Source organism: Parambassis ranga, chromosome 12 (assembly GCF_900634625.1).
Source record: "Parambassis ranga chromosome 12, fParRan2.1, whole genome shotgun sequence".
In the NCBI taxonomy this organism is placed as follows: Eukaryota; Metazoa; Chordata; class Actinopteri; family Ambassidae; genus Parambassis; species Parambassis ranga.
In genome coordinates this window covers 6,026,256-6,044,209 of record NC_041032.1, presented here as the reverse complement: position 1 = coordinate 6,044,209, position 17,954 = coordinate 6,026,256, and the positions used below count along the sequence as shown (strand labels likewise).

At 43.1% G+C, this 17,954-nt stretch overlaps 2 protein-coding genes across 2 annotated transcripts; one reads left to right on the top strand and one right to left on the bottom strand.

Moving 5' to 3' along the window:
* Positions 1-342: 342 nt before the first annotated feature.
* ajm1 (apical junction component 1 homolog) lies at positions 343-13,077 on the bottom strand. The gene is made up of 2 exons (XM_028418354.1): positions 12,987-13,077; positions 343-3,675 (listed from the first exon to the last, which is right to left on the bottom strand). Exon 2 carries the CDS (start codon positions 3,619-3,621, stop codon positions 343-345), a length of 3,279 nt encoding a protein of 1,092 aa, XP_028274155.1. The 5' UTR covers positions 3,622-3,675; positions 12,987-13,077.
* Positions 13,078-14,871: 1,794 nt separating this feature from the next.
* On the top strand, positions 14,872-16,076 carry minar2 (membrane integral NOTCH2 associated receptor 2). Its single transcript, XM_028418496.1, has 3 exons — positions 14,872-15,018; positions 15,377-15,625; positions 15,885-16,076. Exons 1-3 carry the CDS (start codon positions 14,872-14,874, stop codon positions 16,074-16,076), a joined length of 588 nt encoding a protein of 195 aa, XP_028274297.1.
* The last annotated feature ends 1,878 nt before the right edge of the window (positions 16,077-17,954 follow it).

The following is a 17,954-nucleotide window of genomic DNA, read 5'->3' as shown; positions in this document are numbered from 1 at the left end:
AGTACTTCCTAATCATGTGAAAAAAAAACCCATTAAAACAGCTGAACGTTTCAGTAAGCCCTACCAAAGGGAATGTGTTGACCAAGATATGGATAAATGACTTGCGGTTGATAAAAAGTATGAATTTGTTTAAAAAAGATTTAAATAAACAATGTATTGTTCTCATTATGCACCTGACAGGAAATATTCTGATAAAGAATAATACTGACCAAGCAGACATGAATATATATCATTTCCTAACAAAATACTTATCTACAAATGTTTGTAATTGGATTGGTATATAAATATGTGTAACAATATATATGTATTTCTATACATATATATTTACAACTAAAGGTGCACTTAAATAATGTCATCAAGGAGATGTGGGGTGCCCACCCAGTCCAAAGTCCTGGGTTCTGAGGCAGCCATTATCATGCACATAAACTGTTTACCGGTCCTCTTATCAATAGGATAAATAGTTGTGGGTGTGAACCTTCTGTTGCTTTCCACAAATTCGCAAAGCTGCTGATACACCTGCGGGTATTCGTGGCGTAGGAAAACCCCTCGAATCCTCAACTCCCGCTGGATGTTGATAAAACAAATTTCCCTGGCCTTCCGACCCTCCTCTCCCTCTTTGTCGATATCTGCTGTTCCTGGGGGTGGAGTCAGGATCAGCGTTTCCATATCACTTTCCTTCCTGTGGACCTTTCTTTCTGGGCTGAAGGAAGCAAGTGCCACCTTTGCATATTTTCTGACAGTTGGAGCTTGGTTCCTTGGTGATGGCCCGTCAGGCAACTGGTCACCAACAGCAATGGATACATTCAAGATGAAACATTCGTTTGGGTCGTACTCTTTACCAGCTTCCTGCAGCTCCTTACAGTACTCCCCTAGGTTGTCCCTGAAGCTTTCCAGCTCTCGGAGGGACAGATACGTAGGTGACATGATTAAACTATCCAGGCCGTACTGCAGGAAGTTAGTGGATGATGCAGGGTTTGGAAAACCAAGGAAGAGAACCCCTCTACCTCGAGAAAGGTAGCCAACTTTGGCAATACGGGAAAAAGCTTTGTGGACATCAACAGTCTCCCGGCAGTGTTTGATGATATGACGACAAGTGCTACCAATTCGACCATACAGGCAGCTTTCTTTGTGAATGTCCCAGTCCTCCCTGCGACAGTTGCGAGAGCAGTAGTAGGTGTAACAGCTGTGGCAGGATTTAAAATATAGGCAAGCATTGAACAGGGTCTCAGTCCTGCGGCATTTATTGTTAGAGCACATCATTGTATCATCCTCATCTGGACTCTGATCTGGAGAGCATTCATCTGCGCTCTTCATTGCATCACTGGCCCCGTCCATATCTCTAAAAGCATCTGGATTCATTCTGATTGAGGTTGGCTGTTTGTCTAGTGGAGGTGGTTCCTCTGTACCTGCCTTTGAGCTCTTTCTGGAGAGAGATACTGCTTCTTCCTCATCAATTAACTTCTTTAGTTGATCTAAAATGTCCTCACTTGCCCTCCGGCTAGGTGGCTTGTAGTCAGTCACAAGATCTGCCAGAAGCTCATCAAGTTGTTCAAGGCTTTGCTGAAGTGAGGCATTGTCATGTGTCTTCTCTTTGGTCAAGCTTTCAAAGTCATGCTGAGGCATTTCTGGACCTTCAGTGCTTCTGGAGTCAAGAATGTCCCAACTAGCTGACCGCCCTTCAGCTCTATTAAGGTTCCCTGGTCGAATGTCATTATCAGTGATGGTTATCTCAGGAGTGACAAACCAGAGTTTACTAGTAGTACTTTTTGATGTTTCTGTTGGGCTTTTGTCAATTAATGAGTTATCAGACATTGATAAGGCTGCATAGCGTCTTGGTGAACTGGAGAGATTGACTACCACTGGTTGTGGTTTGTCACCTGTGGCTGTAGCAGGCTTCCTGGAGTCGAGCAGATCATCATAGCTCTGGCCTCGCTGCACAGGCAGAGGCTGTTCCCTCTCGACACGCGAGTTGAGAATGTTGTCCCAAGACCTTGAGTAAGATTTGGAATCTGTGCCAATTCTTTGAGGTTCTACACATGGGCTGGCATACCATGGAGTTAATGCAGGGTCTTGCCGGACTCTGGTAGGTGTACCTTGAGATACATAAGAGGCAGGATTGGTAGAATAACCAGATGCATCTGAGCCATACCAGTCCTCTGTTTGTGCCTGGATGACTCTAGCATGTCTTCGGCCCTCTGTGTAATATGCCCTTGCTGGGACATGATGCTCTGGCGGCATTGCATACATGTCACTGGAATAATAAAACCTTGGTGGGGCAGTCTGAATTTGATAAGTCCTTGGATCATCCCCATAAAAAATCCTTGCTGGAGGTGTCTGTATGATGTATGGTCCTGGTTCACTCGCTGCATAGGATTTGGGATATCCTGTCTGCACAGAGTATGGATAGCGCTCCACCTCAGGGTAATACGGTCTTGTAGCTACAGCATGCACCATTCGAGTCCTTGGATCTTGCACATACTGCACTTTTGCAGTGTATGCTTGTCCTGGTGTGTAACGTTCATCGTGAAAGTAAGAACTTGGTTGAGGCGGGGCAGTAGTAACATATCTCCCTGGGTCGTCTGCATAAAAGAACTTGGTTGGCACATTAGGACTAGAATGAGCTCTTCGTTCCCTACCATAGTAGTCACCTGATGAAGGCATTCTCTGCAATGGAATTTCCATAGGTTGTAAGTAACTATTTGGCATGCTGCGGGAATATTGATAAGCTTGTCTACTCTCGGTGCCTAATGAGTCAGTGGGGGTTGGTGTTCTGGAGTAGGAGAAATGGCGTGGCACAGTCAGACTCCTGCTTCCACCACTGTGGTGCCTCTGCCAGGGTATGTCCATCTGAGATGTAGCCTGTTTCCGTTTTGAATGATGTACTGCTGCATCATCGGGTTTGATGTCCATACGACACCTAACATGAGGACTAGTGGCTGGTTTATCCAAACCTCCATCTTCAACATTATCAGCAGTATAGTGGGGTGAATATCTGCTGCTGTCACCCATTTGAGGCTGTAATTTGATGGGATGTACTTCATGCATATGAGCCCTAGCCGCTGCATAGGATGACTCCCTGCGCGGCGATACTTCTGGTTTCCAGCGGGAGTCTCTCGGAGCCCTCTGGGACTCCCTGCCCTTCCTTCCTGAAGATGATGATCCTTCAAAAGATACAGGGGTGAGGCTGGTCTGGACTCGAGGGGCACTTTTTGACCTGGTCCTTCTTTTTTGTTCAGGCACAACAACCTCACTGGCCATATCTGTAGCCACTGGTTGAGGAGTTAACCTATGGCTGAAAATGTCTGGAGCAGAGAAACGATATCTCTGTTGGCGGCCCAGGGCGTTCCAGGCAACATCTGGGTTGGCTGCCTGCCTATCAGCTTTCCTGTATGGGGACTCCATTGAGTATTTATGTGTTTTGGGGTACTCCAATGACTTATAGTCAAAGGTACGGCAGTGCCTCTTATTGACTTTACTTTTACTGTCCTCCAGTGTGCTATAATTTATAGAATCACATTGTTTGGAGGGTTGCAAGGACTTGTAGTGTGAAGAAATGGGGATCACTTTTATATCTTGATGCACAGTTGATACCAGTATGTCAGGTGGGTCTGTGCGTGTCATCTTAAAGGGATTCCTCTAGTTGTCTCCATTAAGTTGCTTTAATGTTGATGTTGCCTACGGAAGTAAGAAAAAAAATCCATCAGTGACATTTATCTGGATAAATGAGATAAGTCAAATAAATGTACAGTAGGTGTCCCACAAGGACGACAGAGACACAAGAAGATGCCTGCACAATGTCCAAAATGAAACTGGTCCACATTTTTACAGCCTGTCTGCTTTCAAAAACATTGATTACTCCTGAGCATGAAGCTTGAAAGGGTTTGACAGAATGTTGCAAACTATTCTGAGAGCCATGTCATGTTTTTTTTTACTTTATTATAACACATTCTTTTGAAGGCTAAAATAAGTCCCTTTAAAGGCTTCATGCTGTCTCCAGTGGAATCAAAGGTATGCCCAACTAGAAATACATGAGTCTAAATCTGTATCAAAGCCTTCAGTGCTGCACCATCAAAGCAGGCTTTAATTAATTTATCTAGTATTATACAGTTAAAACCATTCATGATGGGCTTTGTTTTATGTTTTTAATGTGAACAGTTGGGAAAAGACTTCAGACCACACCATAAGTCCAGAACTGATGAAGCTGGTTGGACCAGCAGCGAAACATCTTCAAGAAAACTCAAAACTCAACTTCAAGTCCAGATGCCTCGCTTTAACCCTTTGAACCATAAGTCCGTGACTGTCCTATTTAACTAGACCCATGCTGCAGAAGTAGAGGGAACTGTTTGATGGTAACTGAGACCTTAACCATGATGTTCCAACTACCTGTCCAGGACATGTGTCGTTTTGGAGGGTCAGAGTCCATCAGTTCACATCTCTGCAGTTTTGATCACTATTAGAGCCACAGAGAAGCGGTGCTGAGGAGGTCTTTGTTCACTTGTAAATGTCGACCACACCCACACATGCATAAACACTGCAATGCAGTATGCTTGTCAGCAAAAATAAAATGAAATACTGTACATTTTAAAAACTGTCACACTTACATCTGGGCTATTTCCTGGTATAATTCTATCCTATGTGTAGGCTGCCCCTCTCATGCCTTTATCCTTTTTCCTATTTTCCAATTTTCAGTCTGACCAGTGTACGGGTCATCATGTCCCCCAAGTCAAATCTAAACTTCACAGAAGTAAAGCTTAGTGTGCACAGAGCCCCAAATAGCATAAAGTATGGATATATTGTTCATTTATTAACACTGTAGTAAGAGTGTTTTATTAATTCAGTCACATTTGCTTTCACTGCTAATACTGTTACCATGCTGTTAGGAAAGCAAATATTTATTAGCCCAGCTGTAGGCATGCAAACTGGAGGGGGAAAAAGCATCATGTGTCAATACAATAAAAGGGTTTATGATGGTTTCTATTAGAGATCAAAGAAGCCTTTAATTTACTTCCATTCACACATGCTGCATCCTAAATGATAAATTATGCTGTTTGGTGCTAATGATCACAGAGATTTAATTCACAATCTGCATGAATTTAACATGTGGATAAAAAGGCAGCAGTTGGAAAGCGACAGCCAGTGTGTGTGTGTGTGTTAAGAGACACAGCTTGAGTGCTGGGGTTTGTTGGATTATGATCAGTAACATCAGAGATGAAAGTCTGTGATTTGAAAAGCTATTAATAAAGTAATTGTTTTTTTTAAGGAAAAAATAAGTGTTGGCTGTCTGTTACACATAAAATCATTAGAAGTTTAAATGTAGAATTGCAGAAATGAGAGGACTGCTTACATAATAATAAAGCAATCTGCTGCAACCTGTGTGAGACCACCTCAGGAGAAGGACCTGACCCAGATTCAGCAACTGGCCGAGCAGACGCTCAGACCCCAGCAGATGGAGGACCATTATAGTGTTGACATGGCTGATGTCTTCCTAAAGTCCTCCAGGCACGTTCACATTTGTAAACATGTGTTAAGAAAACTATCAGACAGAACAACAGTTCAGCAGGTCAGGTTCAAAGTTAATAACCACAGTATAGTGAACGTCTCGGGCCCGCTGTGCTCATGCTGTGAGCGCTTTCAGCTCATACTAAGGGATCAAAAAATAATTTCAGGGATGTTCGGGGAGAAGAGATGGAGTTTAGGTTACAACTACAGGGCCTATAAGGGGAGGAGGAACACTGTCAGCTACTATATTAGTTGGCCTCCTTCGTAAACAGAAACTTTGTTTCTCCCACCCAAACGTAACAAGGTCACCTGTCTTCTCCTTTGTTCCCATCAGAATTACCATAATCACTGGGGGCCTCTGTGGCTTAAAATAAAAATGTTTTTTTCAGGGCTGCTTCCAGGTAAGTACAACTATTAAAAAAATCACTTCCTATTTAAATTGCATCCTGCTGCTCTACATTTACACTCATGAGTGCATCCATGCACATCCAAAAAATCTGAACGCTCTGCCAACTTTCACACTATAATGTAAGATCCTGTATATAATTAATGCCACTCAAGATGGGAAATATCTTTTGCTTCCTGTGGTGACTGACTTTTCAACATGTGCTTTCGAACCATTATAGCTAAAGCTGGAAAAAGGGCACATATTTAGGCATGATAATGATAAAATGGTGTGGTACTGGTGGGCAGTTAATTGATCTTCAAGTGAGAAGTTTATACATTAAAGATGATAGATGGAGATAAATCATCTGAAGTGCTGTGGAAGGTACTTCTTACATTTGCTAAATGATTTCTATTCATTCATTTATACATGTTTTGATTCTATTAAAATAAAAAAGCAAACATGTAAGGCTTCCTTTAGTCGTTAAAGACTCTAATTTATTGTTCTACCCTCTTCTCTTCCAGCCTTTAATAATTAATGAATAATAAATAAATAATAGATTTTTGATTGACTCCAGATTTAAATATTTACAATATGTAGAATTGATTGACTCCTTAATCAGATTGATAATATAGCCGCCTAAGAGACAACCTCAATGTCTGTGATATGCTGCAAGTAACATAACATGGCACTTATGGAAAAGGGATGACAAGAAGGAGCAAGTGAAAACCAATAATAATAAGCTATGGTGCAACAGTTTAAAAATAACTTCCCATTTTCCATAGCATGGTACAGTATGGTGACAAGCTGAAGCCCTTCAGCCACAGATGTGTGTATGCACTGAGTGTTACTCTGCCTTCACACCCTGTCACGTCTCCTGAAGACACCTCACAGCATCTGCACCTGACATCTGTCAATGATCCGCTGCTGACACCAACAACCTATCTGTGCTGTAGGTCACACAGTAAAGAGGCTTGTTCATCTTCTCAAAGAGAGACATAATGGCTGTCACTTCTTCAATAGAAGAGGAGTGTTGCTACTTCCGGTCAGTGAGCACAGTTTTTAATGGTGCATTGTGGGTAGTGTACTGCAACACTGCACCGTTGGCACCGAGCACCCTAGAAAATGTCTGACTCCCGGGGCAGAACTAATTCATCCTCTCTAGATTTACCCTCCCCCAACATCAGCATCCTACACTGCACACTGGCTTCCCTGTACACATTCACACTGACACAGCTATGGACGAGCTGGATCGTGTTACACTGTGTCAGACTTTACATTTGGATTCTGTACGCACTCTGATTACCTATACCAAGAGGTAACCGAGCTCAAGTTGATCAATTTAAGGAAGGGACCTCCATTCAGGATCTGTATACAGTGCTGACTTCAGGGGAGCTGGGGAGTTGGAGTGGTTATAAAGCAAGATTATGTCTCAGCAGCTCACCATGAAAATGGATCCTAATGGAACCTAAAGGGAGACTTGTATATAAAACACTAAAATGTCACAAAATTACTGAACAATTAGGTTGATTTCATAAAAATTCAAAAAGATGTTTTAAAGGTGAGGGTGAACAGAGGGACAGCAGTAAGTAAAAGCCTGTTTCTGACACAGACACTAACATGTTGTGAAAAATCACTGGAATTTCTTTCGACCATGACTTGCAGAATGTTTACCACAATATGAAACTTCCTCACATCTCCCTCACCCTCCTCCGGCTCTTTGGACCAGATTTCCTCCGGCCTTTTTTAATTAATTTCATCTGTCACTAACTGTATCTGATGTCTGTCCAGAGCCCCCGACACCGCTACAAGGCGTTTCACTAATAAACAGAAATATTATATTGTGGCATTGTTAGCAGCTGTTCACAAAATGACACAGTTTCTCTATCAAAGTTCACAGAGAGCCTGAAACATACATGTGTACAAACGCTGCAGAGACCCCACCCCACAGTGTGCAGTTCCTTCACACACCTGCACCCCTGCATCCACGCAGGATAATATGCAACCTTAGCTGTGAGCAACAGACACTGACAACCATCACTTTCAGCTGTGTCACAATGAAAGAAAAGAACAAGAAAAACCCGACTAACAGAAGGAAATACCACACATATACCTGTATCAGTTAAGACTGTTCGATAAACATTCTGCAGCACCCTGACTGATTCAGCAATAACATAAACTAGGCTGCAACAAAAATCTGAAAAGACCAACACCCTTGTTTGACACTAGGAACCCGAGCTGTAAAAAAATCCAGAGTCTCTGGGGTAACAAGTGGATTACTGTCCAGCATGTGTCAAATCTGTCAGAACCTGTCAGACTGAGACCTGGCAAAGACGAAATGCTGCTCATCATGTGAGTAGTGCCAAAAGTGTTCGGATTCCCGAGGAGGCAATGACTTCTGGAACACCTGTTTGACTGGACACAGCTCACACAGAGAAGCACAGGATGGCATGGCCAGCCTGGTGTCAGCACCTGTGGGCTCTGTAGCCTTCGGGCTGGGGACAGGTGGCTTTGATCAACTGCCAGGATGCTTTGACATATAAAAGAGCACTGCCATATTGTTATCTGAGACACAGGTCACAGTTTGGACTGGATACTCTCTCCTCCATCCTTGCAACACATATGGTGGTCAAAGAAGCAAAAGGTGAGGGTCAAGGACATCAGTTCTGACAACAGCAGCCAGTCACAGCTAATACAGATCACCTGACACAGCATCATTAGTCCTTGATAGCAGGGGCTAAGAGAGGCTTATCTCATGAGAGAAGGTTAGGGGTTAAACCATCAAATCAAGGCAGGTTCGGCTGAATAATGGAAAAGACCCGACTTATGAAACTCAAAGTCACAACAGCAACCTGAAAAAGTACACAGCAGCTTAAACTGACCCACCAACCCCGGGTAACCCAGAGGAGATTTTTAGGACTTGTGATGACAGCCTGGGATTCAATGATGAACACAATCTTAAGGTCACAAAACACCTTTCTGAATATTATTCAATCATTAATACCAAGCTAATGATGACAAAAGACAAATTAAGATTATAGGTCAAAGGTCAACTACTCTGTGAATCAAGCTTCTGCTTCACCATCTGCAGCAGTACTGCACTGTTCAAAGAAGCAGCAGTTCACCCCGGCTGAAATGACCTCACTAGTTTTAGTGAAATGAATCCACCAGCACAATCTACTGTAGTGTGTGGATCAGAACATTAACCTGCATGACCAAGCACAGCACAGATTAATAAGCATGCAGAGAATGTGAAGTACACCACACACTGAGCATCTGTTGCCCTGTCTGTGTTTTCTTAGCTAAGAAACACTCGCACTAAGGTGAATCGTAACAAGGTGTAATGTGTGTAGTCAGCTGTGTCGAGATGATGTAACGCATGCTGTGAGGTGGGCCAAGACAGTGGAATGTATGTTAGGTGTATCTCGATGATGCAGTGTGCTGTAACATGATGTATGCCAAGGAAACGTAGCGAGGTCAGAGAGCGGAACAGAAACATCCTGCCTTTCACAATCTTGCTCCTGGCGAAAATTAGCTTACATGTCATTCTTCCACTCTTCCGTGGTGAGTCAGGCAGCTGGCTATATACACACTGGGATGCTGTTTTTGAAAAGGAAGGCACTGAAACTTAGCAACATGCTAAGTATGGACCGCAAGCTCAAGTGCAGTGAGATGTGCATTGTTGGTGTTCTATGACCCGCAGCACTGCAAATAAAGAAGCTGTTAGTCGAGGGTCAAATAATTCAGGTCTTTCCAGCGAATATGAAATCGTGTTAGTCAGGCCCCTGCTGTACTGAGTCCAGAGGAGTGTATAGGTCCGCTCTAATCTCAGTCTGAAATCGTTAATCCCGTCATAAATTACAACCATTCTCAAAGCCAAAGGTTCAAATCTTCAGATGCGTCTCATGTGAGTGATCTTTTGTCAACCAAATATAACATATAGCCCGAATCTTTATCAACAAATCAAATATAGGTCACAGTTAATATTCAGCTTATGAGGAGTGTGTGTGAGTGCACTTTATGTGTGTCAAACAGCAATCTCCAAACCCCTGCTGGAACCCCTGTGGATGTGCCTGAAAATTATTTCCGTCCAAACAGAAAACTCGTCTCCTATTCTAAGCAGAGCCCAACCGATATTTTGGGGGCCGATACTGATTGTTTTTTAAGAGGACACTAAAAAAAACATTTTGCATCTACACACACACAACACAACCAAATACAGAAAGGTGATGGAAAACACCAATAACATGAGTTTTTTCAGGGATCTTATACAGGGACAGACCTGCTGGGACACGCTTGTTATTAACACCCTGTAACTTTTGCAAGATATTACAGTCTGCTAATCATCAGTGGTAATGAGATTGATTTAATTTTCCAAGTGCATTATTCATTAGACTTTTGCAAATTGGTTTGATGCAGTCTCCTTTTTTCATATTCTTTAAACTCAGTGCTCAGTGCAAACTACACCTCATGCCTTTCTACTGTCTCGCTGACATTTCTATGCAAATTCTCCTTTACAGCACAGTGTAGCTGGGATGGAGATTCACCAACGCCATCTCTTTGCTTGTTCCAAATTCCAGTGGAGTAGCCTCTGGTATCACGTGTCTCAGCCTCTTGACTGAAGTATGCCATTACATGCAAGCTGGCTAGCTGACTCTCCAGCTCTATAAATGCTGTTTCCTGCTCCGTTTCCCGCATCCATTTGCAGGATTGCCTCATGAGTCTCTTCAATGGTTCTGATGTAGTGGTCACATTAGAGGATAAATCAGCCACTGTAGCTCACTAGCCTGAGGAAGCTTCACACTTCAGTGCAGCGTTCTCTGCTATTTCACTCTCTGATTGTGTTGTTCCAACATTAATAATAAAGAATAGACACCATTGCTACAAAGTGTCTGTACAACTCACTTCAAACAGACTTATAAAATACATCCATAACACCATAAGTGTATATAAAGTGTGTACAAGTTTTGTCATGAGGTCACAGCAGTCTTTGACCTCTGATGAGAGACTCAGTCATTTCATTCTCCAGTGCAAAATGTGTGGATTAGATTTTGTTGGCTAAACATGACAACCTTTAATAAAATCCTAACAGGATTACACAGTGACATCACAAAGGGTCAAAGGTCATAATGCTCTAAAGAACACATTTATCCACAGACTTCACAGCATGGATAGAAACTGTAACTTGACCAGTGGAAGCGGAGCTGGTATAGCTTGACAAAAATGATTATGTTTGATATTTTCAGCACCATTGTTAAGGCGGAGTAATCAAACCCTGCAGATTGTGATTAAACGCTGCAGCGGGAGGGCGGCTGTGATCCTCAGCCCCTCAAATGACTACTAATGGTAGGGAGGGACGTGTCACAAACACATGTGCACATTCACCAAGGACACTCGTGTGCATGTGTGCATACGAGACAACAGATTATAAAGTGCATATACTGAAAGTCAATTCAATCACTGGCAGCTTGGTTAAATGTTTTGGCACAGCAGTAAGCTATGATTGAGCCTCTGCACTCTATAGAAGACTAGAACCTGATGAACTGATTTACAATCACTTTTCTCCTTGGACTGACTTTTTAAAATATCTATCCTTGTTCAATTTGGTTTACAAATAAATGAAAGGTTAAAAAATATAATCCCTGCTCGACATTCAGCCTCAGCCCCACTCGCCCACCACTGTGCAAAGCAAAGAACTTTGTTCTGAGCGGCACTTTAACCATACTGTGCTGTTCAGACATTTACCCACACCTGCTGTGTGGTTTGTTAATGAAGTTTTAAGGTGAATTTTTCATTTATTTGAGTAATGTTTTGAAGTTTTAAACCTTTTTTAGTCTATCTTTGTGTTGAAGAGGTTGGGGTCACAAGGTCAAACACTTCTAAGTAACCTTCAGTGTATGCAGTTGTAGACAAACTAATGAGGGATTGCGATGAAGTCTGCTAAATGATTATGGCAGCTGCATATATAATGATGCATTATAAGGGTGTAGCTGGACTACACCCTTTTTTCTTTAAATCTCTAAATGAAGAGTTGAAAGTTTAGTCTAGTCTAGTCCAGATTATGAAAGATCCAGATTATTTATCAGAATATTCTTACAGATAGATGAGGAAAGAGGGGTGGGGACGTGTTCCCAGCGTGCGTATGGATTCACCACAATGAAGAGAATGAATGACAGAATCAGATGAAACTGAACTGCAGCTCATTTCTTTTGAACGGGAGACTTGAGCTGATGTGTTCGCCATCAGTGCTGAGCTGGGTTTGGCCTCTGCTGCAGATTCTTCTCCTCATCACTATCAGTCCACAGAGACATGCCCATATTTGGCCTCTTGGGAAGCCCATAGTAGAGCTCCTGCATAGTGGTCCCGCTTTACTAATGATTAAGTGAGTAATTGATCAAAAATAAATTGATGATTAATCCTATAATATCATTTTTTTTTACATTGAACCTTATTATATTCATCTAACACCACAGCAATATAATTATTGCATAGGCTAAAATATGTGTGTGTGTGTCTGCACACAGTGTGGCCTCTGTCAAACTCTGCAACATCTGGCTAAGCTATCCAGCCGGTCTCCTACAAAATCAGTCCGAGCCATGCATGCTGTGTGACGCTGCACCCGAGAACAGCTCAGGGCCTGTCTTACTGGAAATGAAAGGAACTTAGGTCGCAGAGCGATGCATCAAGTCCGTATAAACGTCGCATTGACGCGCTGAGCTAGCAAACACTGCGTAGTGCAGCCTGACTGCTGCTGCTGCTGCTGCTGGAGCTAGAATCCTGATGAGGATGATGTCAGTGCTCGAGGATGCGATCACATTTAGTCCCAACATCAGCCAGCAAGCAGCAGCGAAACAACCACAGAGGACGGAAACGAGCACGGAGCGATAACACTCCGTGCTCAGACTGGCAAACACAACGCTGCGCTCCGCGCTCCCGGTGCTTTTTAAATGTTATTTTAATAGGAGCGCGATCCATAATCAGTCCGTCGCAGTGATGTCAAATCAAACAGGGATTAAGATGTAAAACGATGCGAGGTAAAAACGCATCAGATGTGTGCGTGTGTCTGCAAAAGCTGCTGCAAATGAAAAGCTCCGTGTCTTACCGCATCAGCCCGGACTCCCAGCCTGTGCTTATCCATTTTTTTTCTGTCAGGGATGCAATACGAGGCAGCGCGATAGTGGTTTCCCAATGACGACATCGGACATGTGCAAAAGGTAAAACTGCAATATGCACCTTATTGGTCAGACTCGGCGGCTTTTTTTCTCTCCTCCTCTCCAACGTTTGGTGGATCGCTGCGCAACCCCGCTGCACCATCCACATCTATGTGGCCGCGACCACAACCCACCCACCCACCTACCCACCCTCTCTCCCTCCCTCTCTCTCTCTCTCTCTCTCTCTCCCCTCCATTGCGCCTGCAGCACAGACAGCAGCGTGCTCCAAACCTCCGCCAACGAGGCTGTGATTGCCTCCGTGTTCCATCTGTTTGCCTGTGACGAACATATTTCCAAAAACACAAAAAGCAAATCTGTCACAGACATTCATGCTCCCACCAGGGCGGAAGGATCCATTTTGTGAACTCCTCGTGGCCTTGACCTTGGCACTAGAAGTATTATTATTACAGTTTCATGGGCAAATATCACACTTTGCTTTATTTATTAGCCAATAAAATGTTTGTTTGTTTATAACAGGAGCTCTAATGGCTGCTTTTTAAAATGACATTTTAATTTACACTAGCCTATCAAATGCATGCTTTAGTAATAAATCTATATAGCATGCTCAAAACATATTTGGGCTTCACAGGTGGAGAGACATCATTTGGCCTCTGTTTGAATTAGTATAGTAGCCAAATGATGTATTTGGACCCGCTCCGACATGTGTGTGCAGCTCTTCCTCTTGTCCCCTCTGTTCTGCAGGAGACTCCCCATCCAGTTGTTGTGGTCAGGGCTCAGGCTTCTGTGAAGCTCCTTGAGACCATTTCTGATCATTAAAAGATGAGTACAATTGAACAAGGTTAGCAATATGCTTTTCATGGATTCTTCCTTATCCAGGAAACATTCAGACACATACAGATTGCACAAGGTAAAAGAGGTCCACACCTAACAGCATGAGAAAGGTCATCGAAAGGTTAATCTGCCAGTTTTAGGTCACTGTCATTCTGATTTGGAATGACCTCACAGTGGCACGAGAGCAAAGGGAATCCTAAAAGTGTGAGGAGAACGGCACAATGAATCGTCTCCATATTCATCTGTGAGACACTGTGCTGATCACGGAGCTGTGGGAGTGGAGAGGAGAAGGGGGGGGGTTGCATGGTGAACATGTACAGCAGCTGTCTGTGTGTAAGGGTAGTACTTATCCAGGTGTCTTGCTGTTACATGCTCCCCCCCTGCTGGCTGTGATGTGTAAATGATCTTTGACTCATGTTGGCTTGTGTTCTTCCCTTGAGTCGACCTAATTAAGTTAAAACCGTTCGAGGGAACAGGAACCCCGGCCCTCGGTTCTTTGTGTCACCTTGAAGCCACAGCAGAAGCAGCCTCGCTGCTTGTTTTGTCATGATTTTGTCTCATTTTGTTGTTGTTTTTTATATCTGTAATGTTAGAGTCATGACATCACTTCCTACAGATCCTCTGTGTGTAGATTCCTTCCTAGTTTTTTTTGTTTTTTTTGGACCTAATGAGGTGGTAACACTTCCTCCTGACTCAAAACTCTGATCCAGCAGAAATGACATAAGAGGTCAGAGTCATGTAATGTGTATCACGTAACTCTTGTCTACGTCTTCCCCTCTCTGTCCCCACTGACACTGCTGGTTGTCAGTGTTGGGCTCTTAATGGTCAGCTTGGGTTACACACACCTGCAAGTGATACAGCCTCATAGATACGTTGCTTCTTCATGAATTATTAATCAGCTTGCAAGTTGTAGTGAGCATGTGCAACCAGCTGGGACGCCCCGGCAGGTGAAGCGGTCAGTGTGGAGAAGTGGAGGACATCAGGATGGACATCACCGTTCTGCCCAACAACAACCACCCGGAGAAGTTCCTCCAGCTGGATGTCAGGAAGCTGCCGGCCACGCTCGGCATGTTACAGGTCGGGGCAGTGATGTCCCGTCAGAGGCAGTGGCAGAACAGGGTTTACTCACAGGTATGTGTCATTCCACAGCTTCCACTCTGTGTGTGTGTATGTGAGACTTTGTGTCTTGTCTATCCATTTTGTTTCAACATTACAGAGACTCCCAAATACATTATTTATGACGCACATTTAGTCTGCATGAATAATCCCCCCGGCAGAGATCATCATCACAGTGGTTTAAAATAGAAGAGCAGCATTAAGTATGTTGTGCACATGTTAGCCTCTGTAGACGCACAACAACACGAACACACACTGTGTTCTTAAAATACAAAGAACCTGTGTCTCTGGGATACAAATAAAATACAACAGATAAAAATGAAAATGCATCTCCTCTCAAAAAAGTGTTGAGAATTCCTTCCTGTCTCCTCAGAGGGAGCGAGGGACACAGGCCGATGTCAGGTCTCCTCCGTCCCCAGAGGGCAGTCCTGTGGTGTTTGTGGACAGGTACCTGGAGAAGCACATCACTCCTTTCACTTTAAAGTCCAACATCAAGACAAACCCTCTATACATGGACATAAAATCTATGGACCCACCAGAAAACGAGAAGTCCAAACCCTCCTGGACTGTGCAGGAGTACGACACACAGACGATCCACGGCAACCTGGCAGATTATTTAAAGGTAAGAGAAGAGGCTGTGGATAGTTTAGAGGAGGAGTAGGTGTCCACAGGATCTGCTAGTGGCAGACAGACCACCAACTGATGAAGGGACACAAAAGACTTTGGCCATTTTTTAAATCCCTGCTCCTCCGGCAGCCTGAGTCCAGAGGGAACCAGCAGATATAGATGCATGCTATAGTGTGCATACAACAATAAGAACACACTGTTTTTAATTGTTGTGATGTTTCATGTTGTTCTCCTTTCCTGCTCAGGAAGAAGAGAAGACTCCCAAAGATCTGGACTTTTGGCTGGAGGACCTCTACACTCCAGGATTTGACTCTTTACTGAAGAAGAAAGAAGCTGAACACAGGAGGAAAAGACTTTGTAAAATTCTTTCTGTGGTCATTGTGTCTGTCTGTGCAGTTCTTATTGTCATCATTGTGCCAGTTGTAGTCCTACAACAGAAAAATTGATGTACGGGACTTACTTTGTGTGTGGTCCAATCCAACAGACCAGCAGACTGCTGGGAAAGTGAAGCTGGTTCTGACAGGAATGTGTCAGAGCACACAGAGTGTGTATGTGGCTGCAGGCCTCTGTCCACTGCTGAAAACTCCAACAAGGAACACCAGAACTGGATCACAGAGCAACAGAAGAAGCTTATGAATCACATTTTCTTTTACATCATGTGAATGACTACACGTGTGCATCCCTTACCTTACCACACAGGAGGAGGCGAGGGGGCCGAGGCAGTGGGATGCTCTGTGTGACGTTCTGCTGGCAAACCAGCTTTGGCCACTGGATTTCCTAGAATTCATTTGAACATCCGTGGGACGTCCTGGACAAACAAGTGTGGTCCCACTGACTGTCCAAGGAGGCCCCACATCACAGCTCAGTGAACCTGAAGGATCTGCTGTTAACGTCTTGGTGCCATGTGTCAGTGGCTTTGTTGGACACCATGACACAAGCTGCAGTGACTTAACACAGTAACCTTACCCCCAGTGAAAACCGAGACTTTACTGATCTCCAGCAGTCCAGCTTCTCACCTTGTGGCAGTGTTGTGCATGTCCCTGACATCACAAATGACCGTGATTCAGGTGCACAAACCTGACCACATCCAGCAGTAACGCTGACACAAATCTGGATTTTACAAGCGGTGAACGTCAGCCTTTAAAGGAGCCCCAAGGTGATTGGGCTTCATCAGTCGGCTCTGTCCCCCTTTTATAGATTCAGTAATGACATAAAACACAAATTGACACCGCAAGTCCAAATAATTTCATTTGATTTATTTATTGCAATAAAGATGTACAAAGTACTGGTAATCATAAATGTTAAAATGTTAGAAAAAGCATATTCTGTGACTGTTAACAGTACAGTGTATCAAAACATTACTGCTTCAACCAGCTGGGTCGATTCCATCCACATCTGAGCAAGCAGGAGAAAACTGCTTTGATCTACTTGTAGTCATGTCTTTTCATCAAAAGGCATCGAAAAAAATAGAAATACAGACTCAGAGAGAGAAAACAACAACAAGACAATCTGCTCAACCAAAAGGCAACAAAACATTAAAAGAAACATCAACATGCAAATTAACTTAAACAAAAACCAAGAAAAACATGGAGAAAATTCTCAACTAAAATAAATATCTTTCTCCATATTCAAATTCAACAGTTATTCCACTCCCTTAATTTTTAACGCCATTAGACTACGAAGTATATTTACAAGTCATGTGTGTAGTGTTGACACCCGCTGTGAAATATTAGGACCAGGTTATGGTTTATACAATATTCGTCCATCATCATTCATGGCTCGACACATGACAGATGTGGTCTGGAGAGACGGGGGTGGGGTGGGGTTGGGGGGGCTTTGGCAAAAAAATACAGAGAAATGTTTGAGGTGTTAAATGACGCCTTGATCCTGACGTATACAAATACAGGTGACGTTTGATTGTTGAGCAGTCAGGATTCAGAATCTATTAAGACGAATGAAAACACTCACAAAAGCTAGTATTTGGTTGTAAAATGGTGACAGGTCTTTTTGTTTCAGTTAACATGACATTTCAAAGACAAAGATCCCCTCCAGGTCGAACTGATACATTTATATATATATGTGTGTGTAAATATATATATATATATATATATATATAGAGAGAGAGAGAGAGAAGCATATATATATTCTTTAATATACAAATATAGAGTAACCCGTGTTTGTAATGTTGTTGCTCTGTAACAGTAAGGGAGAGTCACAGCAGAACAATGAACAGAAATTAAAGATACACTCCTCGATTTTGTTACAGCACACAACTGTACCACTAAATCTGTTAAACCTCCTTCCAGCTCACTGAGACACATGCA

What these genes read in the sequence shown, in the direction of transcription:
- ajm1 (XM_028418354.1), bottom strand. Translation starts at nt 3,621, where the DNA reads ATGACACGCACAGACCCACCTGACATACTGGTATCAACTGTGCATCAA.
- minar2 (XM_028418496.1), top strand. Translation starts at nt 14,872, where the DNA reads ATGGACATCACCGTTCTGCCCAACAACAACCACCCGGAGAAGTTCCTC. An exon ending in AGAACAGGGTTTACTCACAG is followed by an intron (nt 15,019 to 15,376) that starts GTATGTGTCATT and finishes CTGTCTCCTCAG; the next exon opens with AGGGAGCGAGGGACACAGGC. An exon ending in ACCTGGCAGATTATTTAAAG is followed by an intron (nt 15,626 to 15,884) that starts GTAAGAGAAGAG and finishes CAGGAAGAAGAG; the next exon opens with AAGACTCCCAAAGATCTGGA.